Source organism: Haliotis asinina, chromosome 16 (genome assembly GCF_037392515.1).
Source record: "Haliotis asinina isolate JCU_RB_2024 chromosome 16, JCU_Hal_asi_v2, whole genome shotgun sequence".
Classification (NCBI taxonomy): Eukaryota; Metazoa; Mollusca; class Gastropoda; order Lepetellida; family Haliotidae; genus Haliotis; species Haliotis asinina.
Genome location: NC_090295.1, coordinates 37,514,286 through 37,539,518, shown reverse-complemented (window position 1 = coordinate 37,539,518; position 25,233 = coordinate 37,514,286). Strand labels below are relative to the sequence as shown.

General features: G+C 39.3%; 2 protein-coding genes across 2 annotated transcripts; both read right to left on the bottom strand.

Annotated features, from left to right (window-relative positions):
* Positions 1 to 1,227: 1,227 nt before the first annotated feature.
* Positions 1,228 to 9,568, bottom strand: LOC137268554 (receptor-interacting serine/threonine-protein kinase 1-like). The gene is made up of 5 exons (XM_067803123.1): positions 9,493 to 9,568; positions 6,401 to 6,584; positions 3,853 to 4,050; positions 2,665 to 2,739; positions 1,228 to 2,227 (listed from the first exon to the last, which is right to left on the bottom strand). Exons 2-5 carry the CDS (start codon positions 6,567 to 6,569, stop codon positions 2,013 to 2,015), a joined length of 657 nt encoding a protein of 218 aa, XP_067659224.1. The 5' UTR covers positions 6,570 to 6,584; positions 9,493 to 9,568; the 3' UTR covers positions 1,228 to 2,012.
* Positions 9,569 to 13,514: 3,946 nt separating this feature from the next.
* LOC137268270 (F-box only protein 42-like) lies at positions 13,515 to 25,193 on the bottom strand. Its single transcript, XM_067802813.1, has 9 exons — positions 24,959 to 25,193; positions 24,084 to 24,320; positions 23,657 to 23,760; positions 21,935 to 22,101; positions 20,664 to 20,760; positions 19,955 to 20,011; positions 18,865 to 18,981; positions 16,329 to 18,644; positions 13,515 to 16,273 (listed from the first exon to the last, which is right to left on the bottom strand). Exons 1-8 carry the CDS (start codon positions 25,095 to 25,097, stop codon positions 17,844 to 17,846), a joined length of 1,719 nt encoding a protein of 572 aa, XP_067658914.1. The 5' UTR covers positions 25,098 to 25,193; the 3' UTR covers positions 13,515 to 16,273; positions 16,329 to 17,843.
* Positions 25,194 to 25,233: the final 40 nt, after the last annotated feature.

Sequence of the window (25,233 nt, the reverse complement as noted above, 5' to 3'; positions counted from 1 at the left end):
GGATATCTTCGGATATATTTTCGGATGAACGGGGCACGACTGTATAGCCATTGGTCAGTATACATTAAAACTGACTATAAATATAGTCCAGGAGGAGAACCTCAAAAGGGGCCTCGAAATAGTTCGTAGCCTCCCCAGTACTGATTTGGTTTGACACTATTTTCAGTTTGTATGATGTCTTGGACTCATGAAAAGGCCTGTAATACTCTCAGATTGTGGTACCAGTTTTTTTTCACAGGCCATTTTGTGTGACAGGGGTCTGTGAGCATTTTCATAACATTTGGTTTGTTGCACGACAACGCCTAAAAGTTAATCATTGATAGTTTTACTACTATCAATCTGATAACACTTCACTAAATAATACTTCAGATGCTGACCAAGTATTCATGATGTTTATCATATTACCCTCAAAGCAGAGGTTGTCGTAAGAGGCAGCTAACAGGATGGGTGGTCAGGCTTGCTGACTTAGTTGCCACCATCTCATCGGTTCCCAACCGTGCAGATCAATGTTTATGCTGGTGAGTAACAGTTTTTCTGGTCCAGACTCGATTATTTACAGACTGCCACCATATAACTTAAAATAGCTTGAATATTACTAAGTGTGAAGTAAACTCACTAACTCGCTCAAAGGTGACTGAGTAAGTAAATTTAGTTTTGTCACTTTTAGCAATATTAGAGAAATATCCCAGTGGAGAACATCAGAAATAGGCTCCACACACTGTGCCCCATGTGGGGAGTAAGTGAGTGAGTGAGTTTAGTTTTATGCCACACACATCAATATTCCAGCCATATGGCAGCGGTCAGTAAATAATCGAGTCTGAACCAGACATCCTATGATCAACATCATGAGCATCAATCTGCGCAGTTGGGAACCGATGACACGTGTCAACCAAGTCTGCGAGTCTCACCACCCGATCCCGTTAGTCGCCTCTTACGACAAGCCTAGTTGCCTTTAATGGCAAACCTGGGTTGCTGAAGGCCTATTCTACCCCGAGACCTTCATGGGTGGCCCATGTGGGGAACTGAACCCAGTTTTTCGGTACGACAAGCAAATGTCCTAACAACTAGGCCACACAACCGTCTTCTTAAAGTGAATTTGTTGCATATTATGTATTTACTTTACATTATGATCAAATATTTCCTGGATCCCTAACGTTGACATTAGCATTGTAGTCAGCTGCCAGTCCAAGAACAGGTCCAATCAGATACCACAGAATCTGTCCCACGGTTCATACAGATCATCAGCCATCAAACTAAAGGCTTTTTAGGGTCTTTTCAAAGTCCAATCACAGTTTTAGTGAATTACAGAAACACATAAAACACAGGAGTAGTTGAATGCACACAATAGTAGTAAATATAGCTCAATAAAGAAATTGCTATCTATCAGCATATCACCAATGCAATAAAACAAATTTGGTTCTGCTTCAAAATGGATACAAACCACCCCATCCTCCAATTGTGTAACAGGGTACATGGATACACCCCATCAACTGATGCTGTAAAACAGGGTACATGGATACATCTTATCATCTGACCCCTGTAATAGGGTACATGGATACACCCCATCATCTGTCGCTGTAAAACAGGGTACATGGATACATCTCATAATCTGACCCCTGTAACAGGGTACATGGATACATCCCATCATCTGACGCTGTAAAACAGGGTACATGGATACATATCATAATCTGACCCCTGTAACAGGGTACACCCAAACACCCTGTAACAGGGTACGTGGATACACCCTACCCTTGGCACTGTAGCAGGGTACACTGATACAATCTATACTATGTGTCACATGGTTCATGGACACATATCCTCAGTCCTCACATTCTGACTTGCCTCTTGGATCAACCCATACTCTGACATTCCCACCCACATGATGTAGAACATCCCCACACACATGATCATCAGACATTCCTACACACAAGATGTAAGACATTCCCACACACAAGATCATCAGACATTCCCACACACAAGATGTCAGACATTCCTTTCTGTAAGCACTAAAATCAATGACCTTCCTGCTCAGAATCAGTCTTCAGATACTGAGCAAGATGATACATGTCTGAGCGTTGTACTTGGTACAACATTTCAGATACAGTGGCATTGTTATTCTGGGCCCGCCAGCGCCGCAACAGCTGATATATGACTTCCTCCAATCCCCGGGAGCTGTATTCCTCATAGAGTTCATCAACATCGTAGTCCTCCAGGCCGATGAACCGAACTGGAACACAAACACGGGGCTATCATACAGCAAACTTGTATTAAAATTCACTGATTGATTGTTGTTTATTGACACAATATGCAATATTCCAGCTATAAGGCAACAAGCTGTAATTTGATAATGTCTGGACCAGACAATCTAGTTATCAACATCATGAGACTGTGCAACTGGGATACGAAAACAACCAAGTCAATGAGCCATGGCAGTTGTCAACTCTTACAGCAAGCATTGGTTTCTGAAGACCAAGATCTTCATGGGACTCGACAAAAAAATATATATATAAAAATTAAGACCCAAGAAAGAATACTTTGGACCAAGTTTTCAGTATATTTGCCTTGAATTCAATGTTTGACAAAACAGTGTCTGACTGTAAGGAGTAGCTGTCTGACTGTAAGGAGTAAGTGTCTGACTGTAAGTCTTGATAATTTCTGACTTACTGAGTCGTCTCCATCCCAGGCCAACGTGGCGAGCAATATCTAGCAGCTCCTCATTACTGATCTCTCGTTCACACCCTGTGGAGCAGGACAATATCACATATACACCTCCATCATAGTATTGATCTCTTATACCCTGTGGAGCAGGACAATATCACATATATGCCACCATCTTAGTATTGATCTCTCATACCTTTCGGAGCAGGACGGCATTACATATATACTACCATCTTACTGTTAATCTCTTATAACCTGTGGAACAGGAGAATGTCACATACTACCATCTTAGTGTTGATTTCTTATAACCTGTGGAACAGGACAATATCACATATATACCACCATCTTGGTACTGATCTCTTACACCCTGTGGACAGGACAACATCACACACATACCACCATGTTAGTATTGATCTCTTATACCCTGTGGACAGGACGACATCACATATATACCACCATCTTAGTACTGATCTCTTATACCCTATGGAGCAGGACGATATCACATATATACCACCATCTTAGTATTTATCTCTTATACCCTGTGGAGGCCAACAATAGCACATACATATTATCATCTAACTGCAGATCGCTCACACATTGTAGAGCAGGACAATTTCACACACATACCATCAGTGCAGTTTTATGCTACTTTTAGCAACATTCCAGAGACCAACAGTGGGGAACGCCACATTTGGGCTTCACACATTGTGTCCATGTGGGGAATCGAACCCAGATCTTTGGCATGAGGAGTGAAGGCCTAAACCACTTGGCTACTCCACTGCCCATATCACACAGAGAACATTCAGGAGTTCAAAACTCTCGTTGCCTGATGCCCGGGACAAGTCAGTTTTCATTTTGGGCAATCAAATAAAGGTATCTTATGGTACTTGTTCGTGGACTACTGGATTATTTCCACTTATGGTTTCAAAATGCAAGTAATCTTAATTTCATATCTGTTCACAATGAAGCTATTAAAGTTTGCAAAAAAATAAAGTAGAGCTAGCAGAGAGTGAAATTATCACTCTTCGATAAATAGTCCAGTAAACATTAACATCAAGCATTGTGTCATAAAATCAGGGCAAGTGGAAAATAAGTCAGGACAAGCCACTTTCTTGAAGTCACTTGCCCTGTGGCAAGTGGCTTTTCAACATATTTTTGAACCCCGACATTTTAGTTTCATGTAAACATACATACTTCTTAATTCCAAAATCCTTTCATCTTCAATGGCTTCCTGTTCATCATTGTCACTGCTGGAGCTTTCATCGTAACCTGACATATGATGCTGTCCAATGTTCATGACATTGGTGCGACCAATCTGGACATTGCTGCTGTTTGTGATGTTGAAGATGTTGGCACTGCCAAGGTGGAACTGCTGCTGTCGAATATGGGGAACTGAAACGAGTAAAATTTCAAGGTCAATGTCTTTGTGAAAATGCATCCGAAAAACAGCTACCAATTACAGTGTATGAAATAAGCCCCAAACCCATCCACACATCAGAGCTGGTAGCTTCAAAATGTTACCTGCCTATCATGGACTTAACCAGGCCAGAAACTAACAATTCACCAAAGTGTAAGGAATGTGTAAAGTTTGCCCCAGTGTTAGGAATGCTAGCTGTAAATTTAGACCATCCCTCAGAAATTTAGCCCATCTTGAGTTGTCAGACGGGCCTTATTTCATTCCCTGTCATTCATCACCTTTAAGACTCAGAATTGATTCCTAACAAAAATTTGAAATTCTGATATCTCTTAATATGTAGTTGTTGGAATATTGCAAAAGAAACTAATGCAAACCAAAAGCTTGAAAGTACACATGAATGATTTGATACCTTCTGTTTGATTAAAAACACTGGGAGAGGTTCTCAATACAGTGGGTTGGTTGGCTGGATGTTAAGCACTGCATTCACCAATATTGCAGCTAAATGATTGCAGTCTGTAAGTAAACAAGTCTGGACCAGACAATCCAGTGATCAGCTTCATGAATCATGAGCATCGATCTACACGATTCGGATACAATGACATATGTCAGCATGCCTGACTACCCAATCCTGTTAGTCCTCGTACAACAAGTAGGGTTGCTGAAGATCACTTCTTACCTAGATCTTCACATGTCTACTCAGACCTATGTTCTGGAGGCAGTAATTGCTACATGTTTCTTGCTGCAGATATTGAATGAAAACTAACATCTTGTTTTATTGAGCTGTGCTACTGTACAGTGTTAATATTCTGGTAAAGAACGGTTAAACACATCAAACAGCCAATGATATTACAACAATATCACTCGTTTTAAAATCAACAGTTTTTCAGTTATTTTCGGTTTTATCAAATCGTATTTAATACATGTTTACACATATGAAGATCTGGGTAAGAACTGATCTAACGTACACCAACTTGTCATAAGAGGCAACTAAGAGGACTGGGTAGACAGGCTCGTTGACTTCATCGTATCCCAACTGAATAGGCTGACGTTAATGCTGTTGATCACTGGATTGTCTGGTCCAGACTAAATTATTTACAGACCGCCACCATGTAGTTTGTATGCTGGTGAGATTGGTGTAAAGAAAACAATATGACAAAGTCATCAATATCCCCCGCAACAGCAAAAATACTCTTCATGAATATATCTACGCGTTATGATAATGTCAAATGTTTTGGTGTGTATATAGAGAAGTAGAAGGTGAGTATCAAAAGGAGCTCCACCACCAACTTCAGTTGAAGCCAAACTTGTCACCATGGAAACACAAACAAATATTTTCTTCAGAATGCTAAAAACTACCAAAAGAGAAAGTGAGTCACATGGGCATTATTTCAGCTGTAACATGACTAAAGCTAGTTCTAAATTATGAATACATATAAGATATAAAACCCTGTCAAGGAAGGACAGTAAAACTACTAAATTACCATAAAATGATTTAAAACTAGCTAGGATATATCTATTTTTGGACAATACAATCTAAAACTGAGTGCTCTGTGAAAGAGAACTACCTCCAATTTCAGTAGAAGTCAAACTTGTTGCCACTGAAATGCAATATATTATTCAGAAATAAAAAACTACCCAAACCCACCAGTATACTACCAAACCTATCTATGTGCCAAGTTTGTTGAAGAAATATTGAACGGTTTTAGTGTTCTGCTCCAGAAAAGAGCACTACCTTCATTTTTATTCAGTCAAACTTCTTGCCATGGAAATGACAAAAATATTTTATTCAGAAATCCAAAACTATGAAAAGGCTACAGTTTACCACAAGATCTATCTATGTGCCAAGTTCGGTGAAGAAACATTGAATGGTTTTCGAGTTCTGCTCTGGAAAGAACACTACCACCAATTTCAGTTCAAGTCAAACTTCTTGCAATGGAAATGCCAAAAATATTTTAATCCGAAATCGAAAACTACCAAAAGGCTACAATTCACCGCAAGACCTACCTAAAAGCCACGTCTGATGAAGAAACACTTAATGGTTTTAAAGATCTGTTCCAGAAATGACACGTGCATGGACGCCATTCTAATACTCCCTCACAAAGCTCCCTCATAAAAAAAATAACAATGTTTCAAACAGACAGAAGTAATGGACATTTACCTTTTTGAAGGAACAATACACTACGACATGCACCGATAAACCAAAGATCAAACTGGAGAAGAGTGGGATTCCAACCCACAAACATTAGATCCTGGTGTAACAAAGGGAAACAACTGTGCCATCTGTGCGCCATGGGTGGTAAAATTTAATAAGGAAACTCGACTCACTGTAATGATTGAATTGTTGAACTGCTATGGGTGGTAGACCTGGCTGAATATTGCTAGCCAATGAGGTCATTATGTGGCCATCAGTCTCTGTGTCTTCTGTGGGGGTGGTGGTCTTGACTAACCTCAGGTCCACAGACTTATTGGGCTCAGGAGGCGGCTTGTCAGCCATTGTGTCCTAAAACAACTGTAAATGATATATTTCAATATAACAGACCAGCTTATAGGAAAATATATTGGAATAAAATGATAGGCCTGACAAGGTGCTAAATAACGAGACGATGGAGTGAGCCTATATTCGAGCAATATCACGGCGAGGGACACCAGAAATGAGTTTCACACATTGTGCCCATATGGGGAATCGAACCCAGGTCCTCGATGTGATGAGTGAACGCTTTAACCACTAGGCTGCCTCACCGCCCTAGAAATGGGATATGAGATGAAAGGAGTAAGAGTTAAGGAGAGGGAAAGAGAGAGAAAGAGTGAGAGTGTTTTTTTGCTGCACTCATCAATATTTCAGTTAAATGGCGGCAGTCCTTAACAATCGAGTCTGGACCACACAATCTAGTAATCAACAGTATGAGCATCAATCTATGCAAATGAGATAGGATGACATGTCGGCGAATCTGGCTCCCCTCACAACTCTTGTTTACTAAAGATCAAGTCAAACCTGTATCTTCATTGAAAGAGAGAGATTTTTGAAATACTAATGTAGTTTTATTTCTCCTTAAAAAAGAATAAGTTTTCATAATCACATCAGGGTGTTGTCAAATACAGAAATAGCAGTTTTAGAAATCCCCACGCTAAAAATAGCAGCATTGAAAAAAAGGGCAATTCTCTACATTTCTGACAGGTACCTTGGGTGCAAGGTCTCACTGACAATATAAAGTGTGATCACTTCACTGGTAAATTTCCCAAATGATGAGTAATCGAAATAATTGCAGTTAACTATGTCCAGCTGTTGAAAAGGGAAGTGGAAACACTGTTTCAAGTGAGATTTAGTATATTTGCATTCTATTTATAACAGCAACGTCAGTTTTGTTGTCCAGTTTTATACCAGTGTCATGTCATTTTCCCATAAGCAGATTTGTTAACCCTCAACACATTTACTGCTTGAAAAGTATTAGATGAGCCACGACCTGACAAACGACCCCAGTTTGCATATATGGTAATGCTCTCCAGATCATTCCATTTGAAACAAGAGGGAAATGGTTGTTGTCCAAATATTGAAAAGTTCATGAATTCGGACAGATTACTTGCCCCACCTACTGGTCACAAATGCGTTCACTGCACTGGCTTATCTAAAACTTCTCACGCAGTTGCTGTTTTTTACATTACAAAACAACAACGTCTGTACATATCCTTTACCTCGCATCATTATAAAGATGATCACTAATGAAGGAAGTAATCTCACTATAACTGTACTTGTTTGTTGGCTATTCGTGTCAGTGACTTTCCATGTATATGACCGTGGTCAATAATTATTAGGGTCTGGAACAGATAATCTAGTCATTGACGTAACTGATCTAGTCCTGATCAACACAAATGGCATACAACATGCAAAAACAAAGTCAGTGAGTGTGACTAACCGATCCCATCATCCCTGAGAACAAAATCGGTTGCTGACGACCAATTTTCATCTGCATATGATAAAACAAAAAAAGAACTGAATGATTTAGGCTGCTTTTAGCAATGTTCCAGCAATATCAGTGTCACGACTCGGGACACCATCTGGACCTCCAAGGGTCCAACATAGTTGTGATGTTCTCATCAAACAATGTGAGGTGTTGCAATGGGCCTTTACAAATAATGCTGCATTTTTTAAAATTGGTATGCTGCTAATTTTTAATCTTGTTTAGAACTACCGAACATCAGGTCACAGGTAATCTGAAAAACTTTCATTATCTGAAAAGCTAACCCATTGAATAAGGCAATTTGGCATGTGATGAATCAGTCACATAAACATGAAAGAGTGAGTGAAAATGGTTTTATGCTGCTTCTAGCAATATTCCTGCAACATATCACAGCGAGGGACACCAAAAATGGGTTTCATGCATTTTACCCATGTGGGGAATGAAATCTGGGTCTTCAGTATGATGAGCAAATGTTTTAAGCACTGAGCTACCCTACCACCCATAAACATGAAAGAGCCCGGCGAAACAACACAAAATCATAGGTGCATGACTCTGATATATATTTGGAAGTATGACCTAACTATATAAGAAATATTTAGGTCATACTTCCAAATATATATATCAGAGTGGGGAATATATATATGACTCTGATATATATTTGGAAGTATGACCTAACTATATAAGAAATATTTAGGTCATACTTCCAAATATATATATCAGAGTGGGGAATATATATATGACTCTGATATATATTTGGAAGTATGACCTAACTATATAAGAAATATTTAGGTCATACTTCCAAATATATATATCAGAGTGGGGAATATATATATGACTCTGATATATATTTGGAAGTATGACCTAAACATATAAGATATATTTAGGTCATACTACCAAATATATATCAGAGTCAAGCGCCTATGCACAAAATCTAGTTCACACTGTCATAATAAGCCATATACACTGCCATAAAATAAATAAATTATTGCAATGATAAACTACAAACTAAAAAAAACATCTTTGTAATGTACATTTCAGTTATAACATGTCACAATACAATTGCAACAAATGCAAACAGTGATTTTTCTTATTTTTCCAGGTGATAAAATATATCTATATTTATCGCATTGTTGGTATCACTAGCCATTGTATAAATCAGTTTAACGTGAGAGCTGGAAGTACAATGTAAAACATACTTACTTATTTCAAACAACCGAAACAATGTTAAAACATGGTCATTAGGCACAGTTGATACTGATAGAATTATTGAAAACGAAAGTACGACTGTCAATGCCAAAACGAACTACTAGCAAAACTAGTAAACTACTAGTGTCCTCTCATTTAGCCACAGTCTTTTGACTGCCTGATGACGAATAATCCCGTGTGTTTGATAAACACAACTGTGTATGTAACCGTGAGTTCTCAAAACGTGACATGATAACACTTCGGGAAAATACCAACCTCTATTTGGGCTCAAAATTTCCAAGTTGTCAAGTCTCGCCCACGTCTCGCCTGTCGGGTATCTCCAGTACTTCCGTACTTACAACCCGTCAAATGAGGGAAAGCATGTGACATGAATAAATGACAACATATAAATAAACTTAATTGACACTGTATGGAAATGTGATAGACTCAAAACCTTCTGAATTGTGTTTACCGATTGTTTCCGAGACATATCACTTCCGCGGGGAACCACCGTTTTGGAGTTAGTCTTATAGTCTGTTTTAATACGCAACGCCTTCACGCTTGTTTGGGAATACTGACGAGCGAAAACAAAGTCTCTTTCATGAGTTTTATTGAGGACATTACCCATAGCCTAGTGTCAGTTTCCTATCATCACATATAGCAACAGTTTTTCGTCCGTCTGCCACTTGTTCATCGCAACCCATTATTTTGAATAAAACATTACCGTGTAAAGGGAGGTAATAATAGTGAACATCCGCGGGGATTCCCCAGATCACCGGCGTGGGAATGAGGTTTTCCACAACGTAATTATTTCGTACAAGAGCGTGACGTCACTGAAGATTTCGAGAGGATGTGCACTAATAAATTGCAGTTATATTCACAGAATAAATCAAAGGTATGAAACAACTTTTTAAAATGCATCTCCATTAACCATTTTCAACAATAAACCAACAAATGTGATACTGACATACTAATGCAAAACTGTAAAAGTAACAATGAATTTGTCTCAAGAGAAAGGTGTTTCATTTGGAATTTAATTATTTTCGTTTTTATTTTCAAAGTCTGTCCCACAGTAAGAATCTGAGTACACAAACTGACATTCAGGTATATAGAGCTAGGATACTAAACGACCTTCCATGTAATACCATTTTTATTAAACGAGTTTGATACTAAATCTTTAACGAGCTTAATGAAAATGGTATTTCACGGAAGCGAGTTTAGTATTCTGTTTATTTCTCGCCAACATAAATTGACATAAACTGCGGCGAAATTGCCTATAGTGTGAGGACACTCAGCTTTCAAGTCAAGCAAGGTCTAGTAAAATCGCGACATCAACATTAGCTTTGTGACGTCACAACTTTGAACCATTTTGACGTCATACGTCAACCGGTATTACACTAGTGTAATATTGAAGTGAAAATATTACACTGCAGTATCCTCAACGGGCGAGCAATAAATGTCAGTATCACATTTGTTGGTTTATTGTTGAATATGGTTAATGGTCCAGTGTGAAAGGTTTCTCTCCCTGACATTAGACCAAATCCATCAGGATCACAGGCAAGAAATCTGGCCCACAGCAACTTGTTTCTTCTATAGGTCATTATAGGGTCCAGATTAACCGATTCAATGACTTCCTTCATTCCACCTCACTGTACCCCATATGTGTGGATCGGTGTTCATGAGGTCAATCACTTGATCGTCTGGTCCATTATGTGGCTAGCATATTAAGTGTGTCATTAAAGAAATATCAGGATTTGTCCTGTATATTTGTATACTTTTGTTTCAAGCTGGAGTTGTTTTGCCCTTGCTGGCTGACATGGCTGACATAGGTCATTGGCTCCCAATTGTGTAGATTGATGCTCATGCTGTTGATCATTGCATCATCTCATCCAGACTCTATTATTTACATACTTCTGGCCATATAGCTGGTAAATGTTTCTGTTGTTGGAGGTAAACATATGGATTCATTACGCTCAAGGTAAAAGCTTGGTCAAAATTATTCATTTCTGTGGCTTCATTTTACATTTGTGTTGAGATCTGTGAAGTTCTTGGTCTTCAGCAGCTCATGCTTGAGGTAAGAGTCAACTAATGGTATCTGCTTGTCAGGCTCATTAACTTGGTTGAGACGTGTCTTTGTATTACTGTTGCAGAGATGGATGCTCATGCTGTGGGATCACTGGATTGTCTGGTCCAGACTCGATTATTTAAAGTGAGTGAGTGAGCAAGCTTAGTTTACGCCACACTCAGCAATATTCCAGTTATATGGCGGCAAGGCAGACAGCCCAGTGACCAACAACATGAGCATCGATCTGCACAAATGAGAACAGATGACATGTGTCAATGAAGTCAGCGAGCCTGACCACCGGATCCTGTTAGTCGCCTCTTAAGACAAGCATAGTCACCTTTTATGGCAAGGATCGGTTGCTGAGGGCCTTTTCTACCCCGGGACTTTCCCGGGTCCGATTATTTATAGACTAGGGCCATATGACTGGTAGCTGTTTCTGTTGTAGGAGGTAAACACATGAACAAGGGAGACCATGGCTCTGTTTCCCAAAGCTCTCGTATGCCTAAGATCTCGTAACTTTCCTCGCAGGATTCGTAGCTTCTGTCTTACAGAATAAGACATACATAGCTATGAGAAAACTTGAGAGATCTTAGGCTTATGAGAGTTTTGTGAAACGGAGCCCAGATTGACAGATTAAGTGACTTCTTTTATTCAACATCACTGTATCCAATTTTCACTCTTTTCACTCTTTTACTTGACCCTCATGACTCATGAAGATCTGGGGTAGAATAGGGTCTTCACCAACCCATGCTTACAACAAAAGGCAACTGTTCTGGTCGTAAGAGGCAACTAACAGGACTGGGTGGTCAGGCCTGCTGAGCTGGTTGACACTTATATTTGGTTCACACTTGTGCAGACCGATGCTCATGCTGTTGATCACTGGATTGTCTGGTACAGACTCGACTATTTACAAACCACAGCCATATAGCTGGAATATTGCCGAGTGTGGTGTAAAACTAAACTCACTCACTATTCCACATCACTGTATCCCATTTGTGAGGATCAATGCTCATAAGGTCAATCACTTGATTGCCTGGTGTGGATATAATTATCTATATGGCCATTATATGGCTTGCATATTAACTGTATCATTTCACAAAAAGATAACATGTCCACAGCAACCTGTTTCTTCTATAGATCAATATTGGATCCAGATTATCCTATTCAGTGACTTCCTTCTATGCTCATAAGGTCAATCACTTGATTGTCTGGTGTGGATATAATTATCTATATAATTTCTCAAAAAGATAAAATGCATAAAGCATTGTATCTCATGATGTGTCCAATGTATTTGCATATTGTTGTTTAAATTTGAGTTGTTTTGCCCATGCCTGCTTTGACGTATGGTTTGTAGAGGTCACAGTCCGAGGTCACAATAGCCTGCGACCTCTTTGTATCGCGGTACTTAGCATATCCGTAATCGTCAATAGAATTTGGAACATATGTGGCCTTTTCATCATGAAATCTGATTACCATGACACTTAATCAGCACACTTGTAAAGAAAAGACTATTTTAACTTTGATAGTGTTTCAGTGAGAGCCATCAGATGAACGAAGCCGGTTAACATTTACCAAAGGAGATGACTCCATCGCATCGCAGTAAACACTAAAACTCGGATTGCAAGGTGAAATAAGGAAAAACATGAAATTTCTTTACTCACCTCAATGTGGAAACGGTTGAGATATTGTTTTGCTATCGAAGTTGCATGTGTCCATAATGAAACATTATCCGGGGAAATCACCAGACTTCCAAAACTAGAATGCACAAATGTTCAATGAACTTAGTTTCACAGTCATTTAGAGAATTTATTCACAATGTGGACAGAGAAATTCCCTGTGGCGCCTCACACAAGTGATGTCAGTGCAAAATGACAAATGGGTCCAGTGCTGACACTTGTCACACTGAGCCAACTTCACTATGACAAGATAGGGGAGGGACCTCATGGCTGGAGGACTGTTCTTACCACAAACACAACAATTTACATAGTCATCATCAGATGCATTGGAAGAATTGCTGGGGTCCAAAATGTAAAAAAGCAACTGACGTATGACTGCCAATTTACATATGCAAATGACCGCTAGGAGGCATGTCTTGAGTGGAAAAACGGAAATACCGCTTGACACGATACCATGAATGCCATGATACAACGAGGTCCAAGTAGTGGCAGGAAGGTTTCCCTGGCAAGTTGTATCCATCCCAACCATGCAAGAAAGCAACGCTGATAAACTGATATATTTGCAGAAATACCTTTTATTCATCTCAGTATTTTCAATTCTATACATGGACTTAAGAGTGAAGGTGATATCATGCAAGGTTACCATGGTTATGTAATAATCTAGCTGGGCCCTGTGGCAGTGTCAAGGCCTTGGAACTCTACTTCAGTAAAACATAATTCACTTACACCACGTGACTAGGATAAACAAAAGGTGGGCTTAGTACTATGTTAAATGATCCCTAGATCTACCAACCTCAAACTGAATAATTGATAACTTCTGATTTTAAAAGGCGCCTCAATTTTTTTGCACAAACATTTTCAACAAATTTCAACAACTCAACGTGAAAACTGTTATTGTAAGAATTGCATTTCCCCTTGAACTTGTTTCCTGAAATTGTGAGTGAGTGAGTGGGCATATTAGGAACTTACTATTCAATATTCTTTTTATTTCACAAAATAATTTGGACAAAGGTTGTGTGGAAAATATAGACAAAATACTTTAATTATTCACTGGATGTAATTTCCATGTGTACATACTTGCATTACGACACCACTCCCATAAACTTCAAAACATTTTGAAGCCCTCATTGTCCAAACTGTTCCTCATGGAAAGACCACAAACACCAAAACTCCTAGCATTATCACATTACTACTGGTCACCCACTGAGTGAACTGTGAGCATATTTATGTGATACAACTTTTAAACTGGCCAAAGGTATGCAACTATGAACAGAAGAAAACACACAAACATAAAGCCTGTGTTTCTTTTATTACTTCAGACAGATTCTTAAATTGATAAAATGAAAGCTACAATAGTGAATTAACAAATCATAAATGAGTCTGTATATTTTCCTTGGACAGATTCTTATTCCACTGTTCAAGCCTGAATATAACCTCATTGTTGTAAGTCTTTGTTAAGTACTGGATTAAAGGTAATCGTACAGCTGACAGTGCAGCAGTATCCAGGTCATTGTCTTATTGCCTCAGGGCTGGAATAGGTAGGACAAAAATGGGATTGAGTACCTGCATGTATTTGCCCAAATTGGAATCGAGTAGCCTGAAATGTAAGAAATACAGCATTCCAGTCAACTTTCTGAATATTCAATCACGATTTGACAGAGATTATCATCAAAAACTTGAAAGGGTGGCAATAAGACATTTAAACTGATATCAAGCTGTTAAATTTACGTCTGTTTATCCAATATGAAGGGTAACACCATTACTTACAATAATTGTTAAAACGCAGGGCCTAGATTTTCGAAGATCTCTTAGATAGTCGAAAGTGCCACACCTGTGACGATCTTAGTGCTGAAAGAGCTTCGTAAATCTAGGCCGCCCAGAACTTTTCGTTCCTGCTGTTACTGCCACTTGACTACTCCCTGCTCATGGGCAAATATATTAGTCATTCATAATAACCTTCATTAATTGGACAATACCAATACAAAGACTCAAAAAGACAAGTTATTATCTGCACTTGTCATTAGAGAGTTCTCACCCTTTCCGAATACTTGAATCCTACAAATACTCGATTCCAGCTGTACCCAACCCGCATTTGAGTTCCTGAGTATACATCCCAGCCCTATATTGCATTGTGACCTGTGCATCTTGCAGTCTGTGTATTATCCTTGTTATACGGAGGGTAAAGGCCTGTCTGTGGGTCAAAATATAAGCTTGAAAGTTGTTTCCACGTTTTTCCTACTCGCTTTAGGACATTTGAGATTTAGTATATCTTATGGTGGGTATACAACAAAAGACCAGCCGGACTGGTTTACTATGAAAGAACTTGAATTTGACACTGGCGTCTTAAATATCAATATTGTTTCTATGCAGACATATCTTGATGTTGAGTATTTGACACTGCTTTTTAGGAAAAAAAACACATTTACTCTTGGGGTACTTTTTGTTTCTATTTTGCACGGTCATCACTGTTGTTAACTCACGTTTGTTAACAGAAATTGACAAAACTGACAAATTTAGTTTGGAGTGTGGAGAGAGCATCAGGGATTTTCCGGAAAATCCAGAATGTGTTCCAAATGCTAATGAAAATAATATGCCTTTTATAACCCTCAAAGTAAAGCTGTGAAACACAACAGGTCTCGAGATGATGAAAAAAAGAAAAAAAGAAAAAAAAAAAAAAAATCACTTTGAGCAAAACACCACGTTCTTTAATTTTCAAATCTGTGTTTGAATTATATAACTGCAGCAAATCAAATTTATGCAGCATTACAGAGTGGATCATTAATCGTACCATTGCTGAATGGTATAAAACAACACTCACTCACTCATTTGATCACATGTTCCTGTTATAACCTTACACTTGGAGCCAGAACTCTGATGGCATGGTACATAGATACAAAGGCTGTATCCTACTGCTTCGTTTGTTCTATTTCCATACAAAATGCAACCCTGACAGGTATAAGCCAGACCACATCTTCCACTGATAATGGGTCTAGTTGTGATATGCATTAAAATGTTACAAATTCAGCAGCTTCAATCCAAGATCAAGGGGTTACTGAAAGTTCTGAGCCGAGAAAGTGAGTGAGTGAGTTTAGTTTTACGCTGCCCTCAGCAATATTCCAGCTATATGGCGGCAGTCTGTAAATAATTGAGTCTGGACCAGACAATCCAGTGATCAAGAACATGAGCATCGACCTGCGCAATTGGAAAGCGATGACGTGTCAATCAAGTCAGCGAGTCTGAACACCCTATCCCGTTAGTTGCCTCTTACAACAAGCATAGTCACCTCTTATGGCAAGCATGGGTTGCTAAAGGCATGCTATCCCGGGACCTTAGCAGAATGACAATGGGATGCAATGATGCTCATGTGATACATGTGATGTCACCTCAGAAAAGTGAAATTGTCCAAAATTGCCTCTTCACCCAGCAGTAAATGGGTACCCAGTAGGATAAGTCACGTGACTGTTAGCGCTATGAGTATTCACCCTGTGAGTGGAGTTTGGTGCAAAATAAATGCTCATATTATTATTATTATTATTATTATGTAGTTGGTCACCAAAGATGCTTAAGTCTCACTGATGTAGAACGGTGTTCAGAAACCTTTCTTATGCCCAGTTCATTCATCAGAATATTCCCAACTCTCCTCAGAGATGACTACTTTACTGTGTTGTCAATCATTAATTATTATATAATTTACTTTTAATAGACCCATGAAGGTCCAGGTTTGAATATCGGCCTACAGTAACCAATGCTTGTTGAAGAAAGAGGTGACTAATGGGAACAGGTGGTCAGGCTTGCTGACTTGGTTGACACGTCATTGCTTCCCAACTGTGCAGATCAATGCTCATGCTGTTGATCACTGGATTGTCTGGTCCAGACTCTACTAACAGACCTCCACCATACAGCTGGAATACTGCTGAGTGCGGCGTAAAACTAAACTCACCCATTCACGCCAAAACTGAACTCACTCACTACATTTAACATTTTCTGTCATGATGACAGTTAGACGTCTTCCTGACCATAGGTTGTCTTTGAGGTTCTCTCTACCTCTTGACTACCCTCCCTCAAACTGTTTAGGGTGTACTGTCCATCCCCTACAGTAACTCTCAGGACTTTTCAGCCAACCCTTGCAGTAATATAAAAATGGTAATGCTTGTACTCCAAAAAAGTTACCAAGGAAACCGATCTAACAATGACTCATAACTGATAGTAGAGATCACACGTTTAACTACTGGTATTTGACGGTCAGTCAAGACCCACTTGCACTAGCAATCTTACCACGAACACACAAACAAATTAGGGCTACACTATTGAAGATTTGTGTAAACTTGTAGGCATCACAACAGTCTTAAGGTGACCACAATTGGACAGTTGAGTGTTACCACTGTTGTGATGTAAGTCTTTGTTTAAATGTTGGCATTACAATGGTCTTTGTGCTACCTCTATTGCAAGTCTATGTATAAATGCAGGAGTTAAGTCTCAGGACCATCATTAATGGAAGTCCATATTCGCATGCAAATTTTTCAATAGTCTCAGTCTATCTTAAAGTGTAAGAGATAAACAAATCTCAGGTTATGCAGAGATTGGGAAAGAGTACTTTAACAATGGGCCATTGTCAGAATTATTCGCCATTTTCTGAATTTAGAATGGGACACTGCCCTTATACCTATAGTAAACTTCAAAATTTTAAAGGGCCATTTTTCATTCTAATGGGCAAAATGGCACAGGGCCCCTGCCTTTCCCAATCCCTTGTTATGCATAAGTGTAAGACTAAGAGTCAGAAGTCACTGCTAAGATGGCTCTGTGCAAGAGGGACCTGAGACATTATAACTAATAGGATACTTTGATTTAGTTTCCCTACAACTCTGTAGAACATATCACATCCATTCCTAGAGAGTCTGTTTCCTCGAGCCGATGATGTATGAATTGTTACTGACTACATGAGACTTCAAATTGACATCAATTCCTCGCTGCATCGAGTTGATGTCCCGTTGTATTCCTCCAAACAGGACCAGCTCTCCTCGACCTTCCACTAACGTGTAAAATATCGTCTCCTCAGGGGTATCACAGGATGTCGCCTCATTTGGAATGGACCATGATGCTTCCAGCTTTTTATCTATATCACAGATATCTAAGAGATGCAGACACATTGCGGATCGGGGTTCCCTTGCAGGTCCTTGCTGCACTGGCTTAGCTAAGTTGTCAGCAACACCAGCACCACCAGCTCCGTTCCCTACTCCACTGACACCCTGAACATTTCGTAAGCGTTCCTCATACTTCCGCAACGTCTCTAACTGTCTCTGTCTGTTCCTCATGGCGTTGGGACGGACGGATGGGAAGCCAGGACGGACACTGGCTGTTCCGCCATAGTTGGACTCAGTACCTGAATCACTACTGTCATTATCTTTCCTTGAATCTCCCTCATCACCTGTGGGCAGCATCTTCATTTCCTGTGACTGAATTCTGCCGGACTCCTCGTTTGAACTCTCAGCACTGGAACTGTCATCAGTATCAGGGAATGGACGCTTGGCTACTGTAGGTGATGAGGGGCCTCTCATGGGCCCAGGCTGTACCTCCCCGCGGGGAGGTACCCACACACGACTGGTTTGAACTGGTGCTCGGGGGGCCACGACTGGTGCTGGCTGGTTTGATTTCACTGGTTTGCTCAGAATAACCATGACGTCACCGACCTGTGGAAAAGAAGAGTGAGTAAGTGAGTGAGTGAGTGAGTTAGTGAGTTTTATCCCGCACTTAGCAATATTCCAGCTATATGGCAGCGGTCTGTAAATAATCAAGTCTGGACCAGAAGGTCATGCTGACAACTTATTTACAGCAGACACTATAGTGGTGTCTTTCAATAAGAGATGTGATCACCGACAGGTCAGTATTGAATGGTGTTGTCAGAGTTACCTTGCAGGCTGGGTGACACCACAGCTGAGGGGCAGCAGACTCGGGATTCTTGACGGAGATCTCGTGCCACTCCCATGGAGCCGTGTTCAGATCCAGGAGCCAGATATCATTGAATATCTACAGAGAAACATCACTATTATACAGTAAACATGGTTTTACATAAAACAGAAATGTGAGTCCAGTCTGCAAAAAAAGTATATTGTTTGCTTCCTTCATAAATGAATCTGCTTTACTTACTACAACTAATAAGATCCTAGCGTGGTCATAAAAGGTAATGTTAGACTAAAAAATGACAATGGATGCAATGAAATTATTAGCATATCCACAGGGATCCAGAAAAGGCCAAAATACTTTTCGTAAAAAACGAGTAATACAATAAGTTACAACTGAGTCTACCTCTAGTCAGGGTGACTGCTTGTTGTAAGAGGCGACTAACATGATTTGGTGGTCTGGCTAGCTGACTTGGTAGACACATGTCATCGGTTCCCAATTGTGCAGATCAATGCTCATGCTGTTGATCACTGGATTGTCAGGTCCTGACTCGATTATTTACACTGTAAATTACAGACCGCCGCCATATAGCTGAAATATCGCTGAGTATGGCATAAAACTAAATTTACTCACTCTAGTTGGGGTTATGGAAACAATGGTAACAATGTGATGATCATGATAAACAATACAATGACAGTAACTGAATTACAACAACATAAAATCATAGTATCATACTATCAATAATAATATCTTAGTGTCTACGACCCCAGTTTTATAATCCAGGGCCCATGAAAATGAAGTGAGTGAATGAGTATTTTTACTCTGCAATCAGCAATAGCAAAGCTATATAGCGGTGGTCTGCAAGTATCCGAGCCTGGACCAGACAAAACAGTGATCAACAGCATGAGCATTGATCTGTGCAACTGAAAACTGATGACCTGTCAACCAACTGAGCGAGCATAACTACCCAATCTTGTTAGTCACCTCTTATGAAAAGCATGGGTTACTGAGGGTCAATATTCCAACGATCCTCAAAAATAGGACTCAAGGTAATCCCTGGTAATGTACACAATAATAAGTATAACTCATGTTGACTCACCTGGTTTGGCCCCCCACAGCCCCCAAGGATCAGCAGACAATTCTCATTAACTGTCACCTGAAACCGTTCAAGTGGACACCTGAGTTCTAACGTGGTCCACTACACACCAAACTAAAGGGAGATAGCTCTAAACTGACATCATGACCCTTGCAAATTGACACTCAATGACATCTGAATTCATTTTATCATGATCACGGATAATGTTATGTTTAACTAATTTAAACTAATGAATATGCTGATTCAGGGCTCCAGACCCTTTTCAACACCAGGAGTATGTCTTTATTTTTTCAATATAGGAATACTGGAAAAATTCAGTACACTGAATGGAATTTATTAATGTTTTAGTAATCATCTGTTCTGTTTCTCACAAATGCACCACAACATTCCTTCGCTTGTGTAAACAGGTCAATAAACAATAAAACAATACTATTTCAGTTAAATGTGTCTGTAAATACTTCTAAAACCACTCATCACTGCTGTGGTGAATATCTGCTATATTTTCTACATTCTTTCCTACCATATCATGCATATCTTTCATCCTCACATACACCAACACGGCCTATATCTGAAGCTGACTGTTACACGTTTAATTGGAAAAACAACTGGCATGATTAACTTTGTGAAGACAAAGCTCTAACATACGGTAAATAGCAGCAACATCAACATTGTGATGTAACATACCGGTAACACTACAAACAGCATCACATACCTGAGATTGTCCATACCGAGGGTTAGGTTTCAGATTAGAGGTAGGGTGTTTTATCCAGACGGATTCAATAAAATCAAACACCCAAACATCATTACTCCTGAAACATACACAGATAATACATGTCAGCCGTGGAGACAATGTCTTTTAAAATTTACACTTGCCATAGAGCACATGACTTAAAGAAAATAACTTGTCCTGACTAATCTTCCAGTTACCCTGATTTTATGACATAATCATGATGGTATAATCATGAAAGAATAGATCAATATGGTATTTGATTTTAATGTTCAGTGGATTATCTATTGAGAAGTCGTAAATAGCAAAGAAAGATAACTGTACTTTATTATCATTGCAAATTTTGATAGCTAGACTGAGTAGAAATGAAATTTTATCCAAGTTTGTGTCCAGTTTGAAACTGGAAACAGACATTATATAGTAGTCCATGGACAAGTATAATACCATTATCTGACTGCCCGAAATGAAAATTGACTTGAAATAATTTAAACAGGTATTCAAACATCAAATTGAAATGGTGATGATGGTTGTCGAAAATTGAGACTAAGATGTCAAGATCTGATTTGTGGAGAATCGAACAGAATCACTGCTGCCCTATATAATAGCATCCTTGATATCTCCTACGTTCTGATAAACCTCTACTATACCCTGGATGCATCTAACACTCAGCCCTATGATTTTATTACCTCCCTTTTGTAGCCAATCAACTAAGCTGCCATAGCAATCAAGTTTGCCAGTGTCAACAAAGACAGCAGCTGCAGCTGTGAAGGTTCATTCATTGTGACTCAGATTTGGGGGGAATCACACTGGCAAATTGATATGTCCGAAACTCTTACAAAACATGCAATGCATACATCTACCCCTTACAGAGTACCTCTCCATCATTTCTGTTGCCAAGTTTAACCGGTTAGAAATTTAAAAAGCGAAAGTGAGTTGTGATAGGTCTCACAACTTCCCAATGTAACTGAATGGATAAAAAGCCAACCAAGGGACGTAATCAGGCCGAGCTGTAGATGTATCCAGGGTATAGTGGAGGTTTATCGGAATGTACACCCTGGAGTTACTGAGGATGTAAATACTCAAATGAGAGCCAGACAATCACTTTCTGAACATCAGTATCTGCCTTTGGGATATGATGACATGCAGCAACCACGTCATGAGGCATGACAACCCAAACATTTCATTACAAGCATTGGTTGCTGAAAACATTCACTTCATCAAACATGAAACATTTAAAAGAAAGATCCTTTACTCACCCTACTCCTGGCACATGAGATCCCCCAAATACTATCATGACATCCTTTACGACTGATGCTGAATGTCCGGCAATGGGTTTCGGTAATGGACGAGACAGGCTGGTCACATGACTCCAGCGATTACTGACTGGGTTGTACATATGCAATTCCGAAAAAAATCTTGCAGCCTGAAAATACATTGATGTGGTTGTCATTACAAACCCATATGCCATATAGGCACAACATACGCAATAAAGACACTGAGCTAGAACACTGAAGTTGCCTGTAGCCAAATGTCTACCAGCAAATCCTTTTCAATATATAAGTAAGATTTATATGGAATGACAGAAACTTTCTGCTCAGTGTTTGCTAGTGTGCCAATGGTGTGGTTATCAACCATTGATTTGAAATGGAGCTTAATGAGGATTTTACAATTATTCCACTTACATAATTAAGAGCCTGCATGTGTGATTGCTTGTACTAGGGAAGAATAATGCTTGTTTTATAGTGCTACTCTAATGAGATACCTCTAGCGATGTCATGATACCTAAGTTTCATGAATTGATACGCATCTTGATAGACATGCCACAAATTCATATGTATCATGATCATTGATGATACCTAGCTTCATGGCATTACTGCTTAAATTTAGTTACATTTTGAGTGAGTGAATTCTGTTTTACATAGTAAAGGTCTGGACCAACAATCCAGTGATCAACAGCACGAGCACTGATATGTGCAAATGGGAACTGATGGCATGTCTCACCCAAGTCAACGAGCCTGACCATCCTGTTAGATGCCTTTTCCGACAAGCATAGGTTGTTGAATACCTATTCTACTCTGAATCTCCAAGGGTCAATTACATTTTGAACATTAATATTTCATATTTTAAAACTGTCCATGAGAAGACCAACATGACAAAAGCTCTAATTTAACATCCTTGTGCATGAATAATAATCATTTATAACACCTAGAATAACATCACAGGACAAAAGGATTACATTGACAAAATGTAATCAATCCATAAACGTATTTAAACTGATACTTTCAAAACTAAGTATCGATACAGTTTTGAATGTATCAATAATTGTAACATCTTAGAGTGAGCTTAGTTTTATGCCACACTGAGCAATATTCCAGCTGTATGACAGAGGTCTATAAATAACAGTCTGGGCCAGACAATCCAGTGATCAAAGGCACCAAGTCAGTGAGCTTGACCACCCGATCCCGTTAGCTGCCTTGTACTTGTTGTATGACAAGTATATGTTACTGAATGCCACTATTCTAACATGGACCTTCACACTACGAATCACAGGTTGTATCGTCTTAGGAAAAGTATAGATGCCTTGTGACATCCCTAGATACCATGCCACAGTTTTAAAACATTTATCTAGAATTATACCATGTGTATACTGATGCGGAGTCAACCTATCCATATTTCATCCCCATCATTAGTGTCACTGTGCAAGGCAGCGCAACAACAAATAACTTCTTTTAAGGTCCTTAGGTCTTACACAGATGGGACTGAACCCAGGACTGCCCACTCTTCAGCCATCATGGAAGGGTGATCGGAATGGTTAAAACAAGCGATGACTACTAGGGGTTAATATTCTCAGTACTTCTTATTTCCAAATAAAGCATGTTTACTTGTCATAATTCACTTTGTGTCTACCATTCCATAAGCCAATTGAATTGTGAGAGAACTATAAATATGTACATTGTGCCATTGTTAAAACTACCTACCTGGTGAAGTGGGTAGGGAGTCGGATGACTCCATCCACCAAACAGAACTAGGTTGTCCTTGTACACAACCATGGAGGCACAGGCCTTTGGGGATGGGTAGGTTCCTAAAACACAAAACACATCAGTATCTACTATGATTCATACAATTCACTGGAGTATTCGGTGAATCAACTCATATCCTTTCACAAATTTGTTGTCTGTAATCAAATTCAGATATTCATGAATTATTCTGCGTATGTTCAACTTCACAATGATATGGTCAGTGGTTATTTTTTTAATAAATAACACATCAGCATGGCCAAGCATGTCCAATACAGATCAGCCGCTGACATGCAATTGTAATGGTTACTCAGTATTTGAATTTGTTACCCAATATTCATGGTATGTATCATATTCATGTTGACTCAGATGCATCCCCAGTATTTACCCATTGCCAGAGGTCTTATCCACTGTCTAGTTGCCAAGTCAAACCTCCAAAGGTCATTGAAGGTGGTGTTGGTGGAGGTGCAGCCTCCAAACACATACAATGACTTGTCATAGTAACAGGCACAGTGGGAATATCGCTCGGTAATTGTAGGCCCTGCCTCAGCCTGGAAGGGAGTCCATAATACATTGGACGTCTTGATGCACTGCTGGAAGTTCTCATATAGTTTCTGAGTGACACCTGAAACAAAAAACATTACCAGGCCTCTGGATTAGGTTTTCAGAAATCAAGGACTTACTATGGTTTTTTTCAAGTCATCATTCAATATATCTGTACTGTATACTTGAAAACCAACATTCTGAAACATATTTGGTTAAACTATTACTTTGTGTTCTTCTCTTCATAACTTAATGTGCTTTTTCTCCTGTCTGGGGTTGGTGTATTACATCACACTCAGCAATACTCCAGCTATGTGGAGGTGGTCTGTAAATAATCGAATCTGGGGCACCGAATCCTGTGATCAACATTATGAGCATAGTCCTTCACAGTTGGCATGCCATGACATTTGTGTCAACCAAGTCAACCAAGTCAGTGAGCCTGACTACCCCAACCCCAACAGTCGCCTCTCACGACAAGCATTGGCTGCTGAAGACTTATTCTAACCCGGAAAAGAAACATAATGCGTTATCACATTACTAGACGGTCAAACACAAATCTTACATTGTGTGCAAGTCATTACTATTATCCTGTTATCAGTATACTCTAATAAGTGCAAGTTTTATCACAGATATTCAGCATCAGACACAGTAACAAAACTACAACGGCGAATAATCTGAACATGTAGTTTTCGTGCGAAGGAAAATGACCAATCATCATACCTGTCACGAGGCGATGCCACTGTTTACAAACAAGTTTGGCGGATTTCAAATCCCGATAAGGAGACAATTTGGAAAGAATAATCTCCAGTATTTCTTCTGGAAGATCCGTAATGAATAGGTATTGACTTTCCGCAGCCATGGTCGAAAAGCATTCATAAATGTTTTGAATTTCCCGTCTTAAATATTAATAACAACACAGACACGTTGGATCAGCCGCCATATTTCCACATTGGCTGCGGATTAAATTATGGTAAATATTGAATTATAAAAGTCCA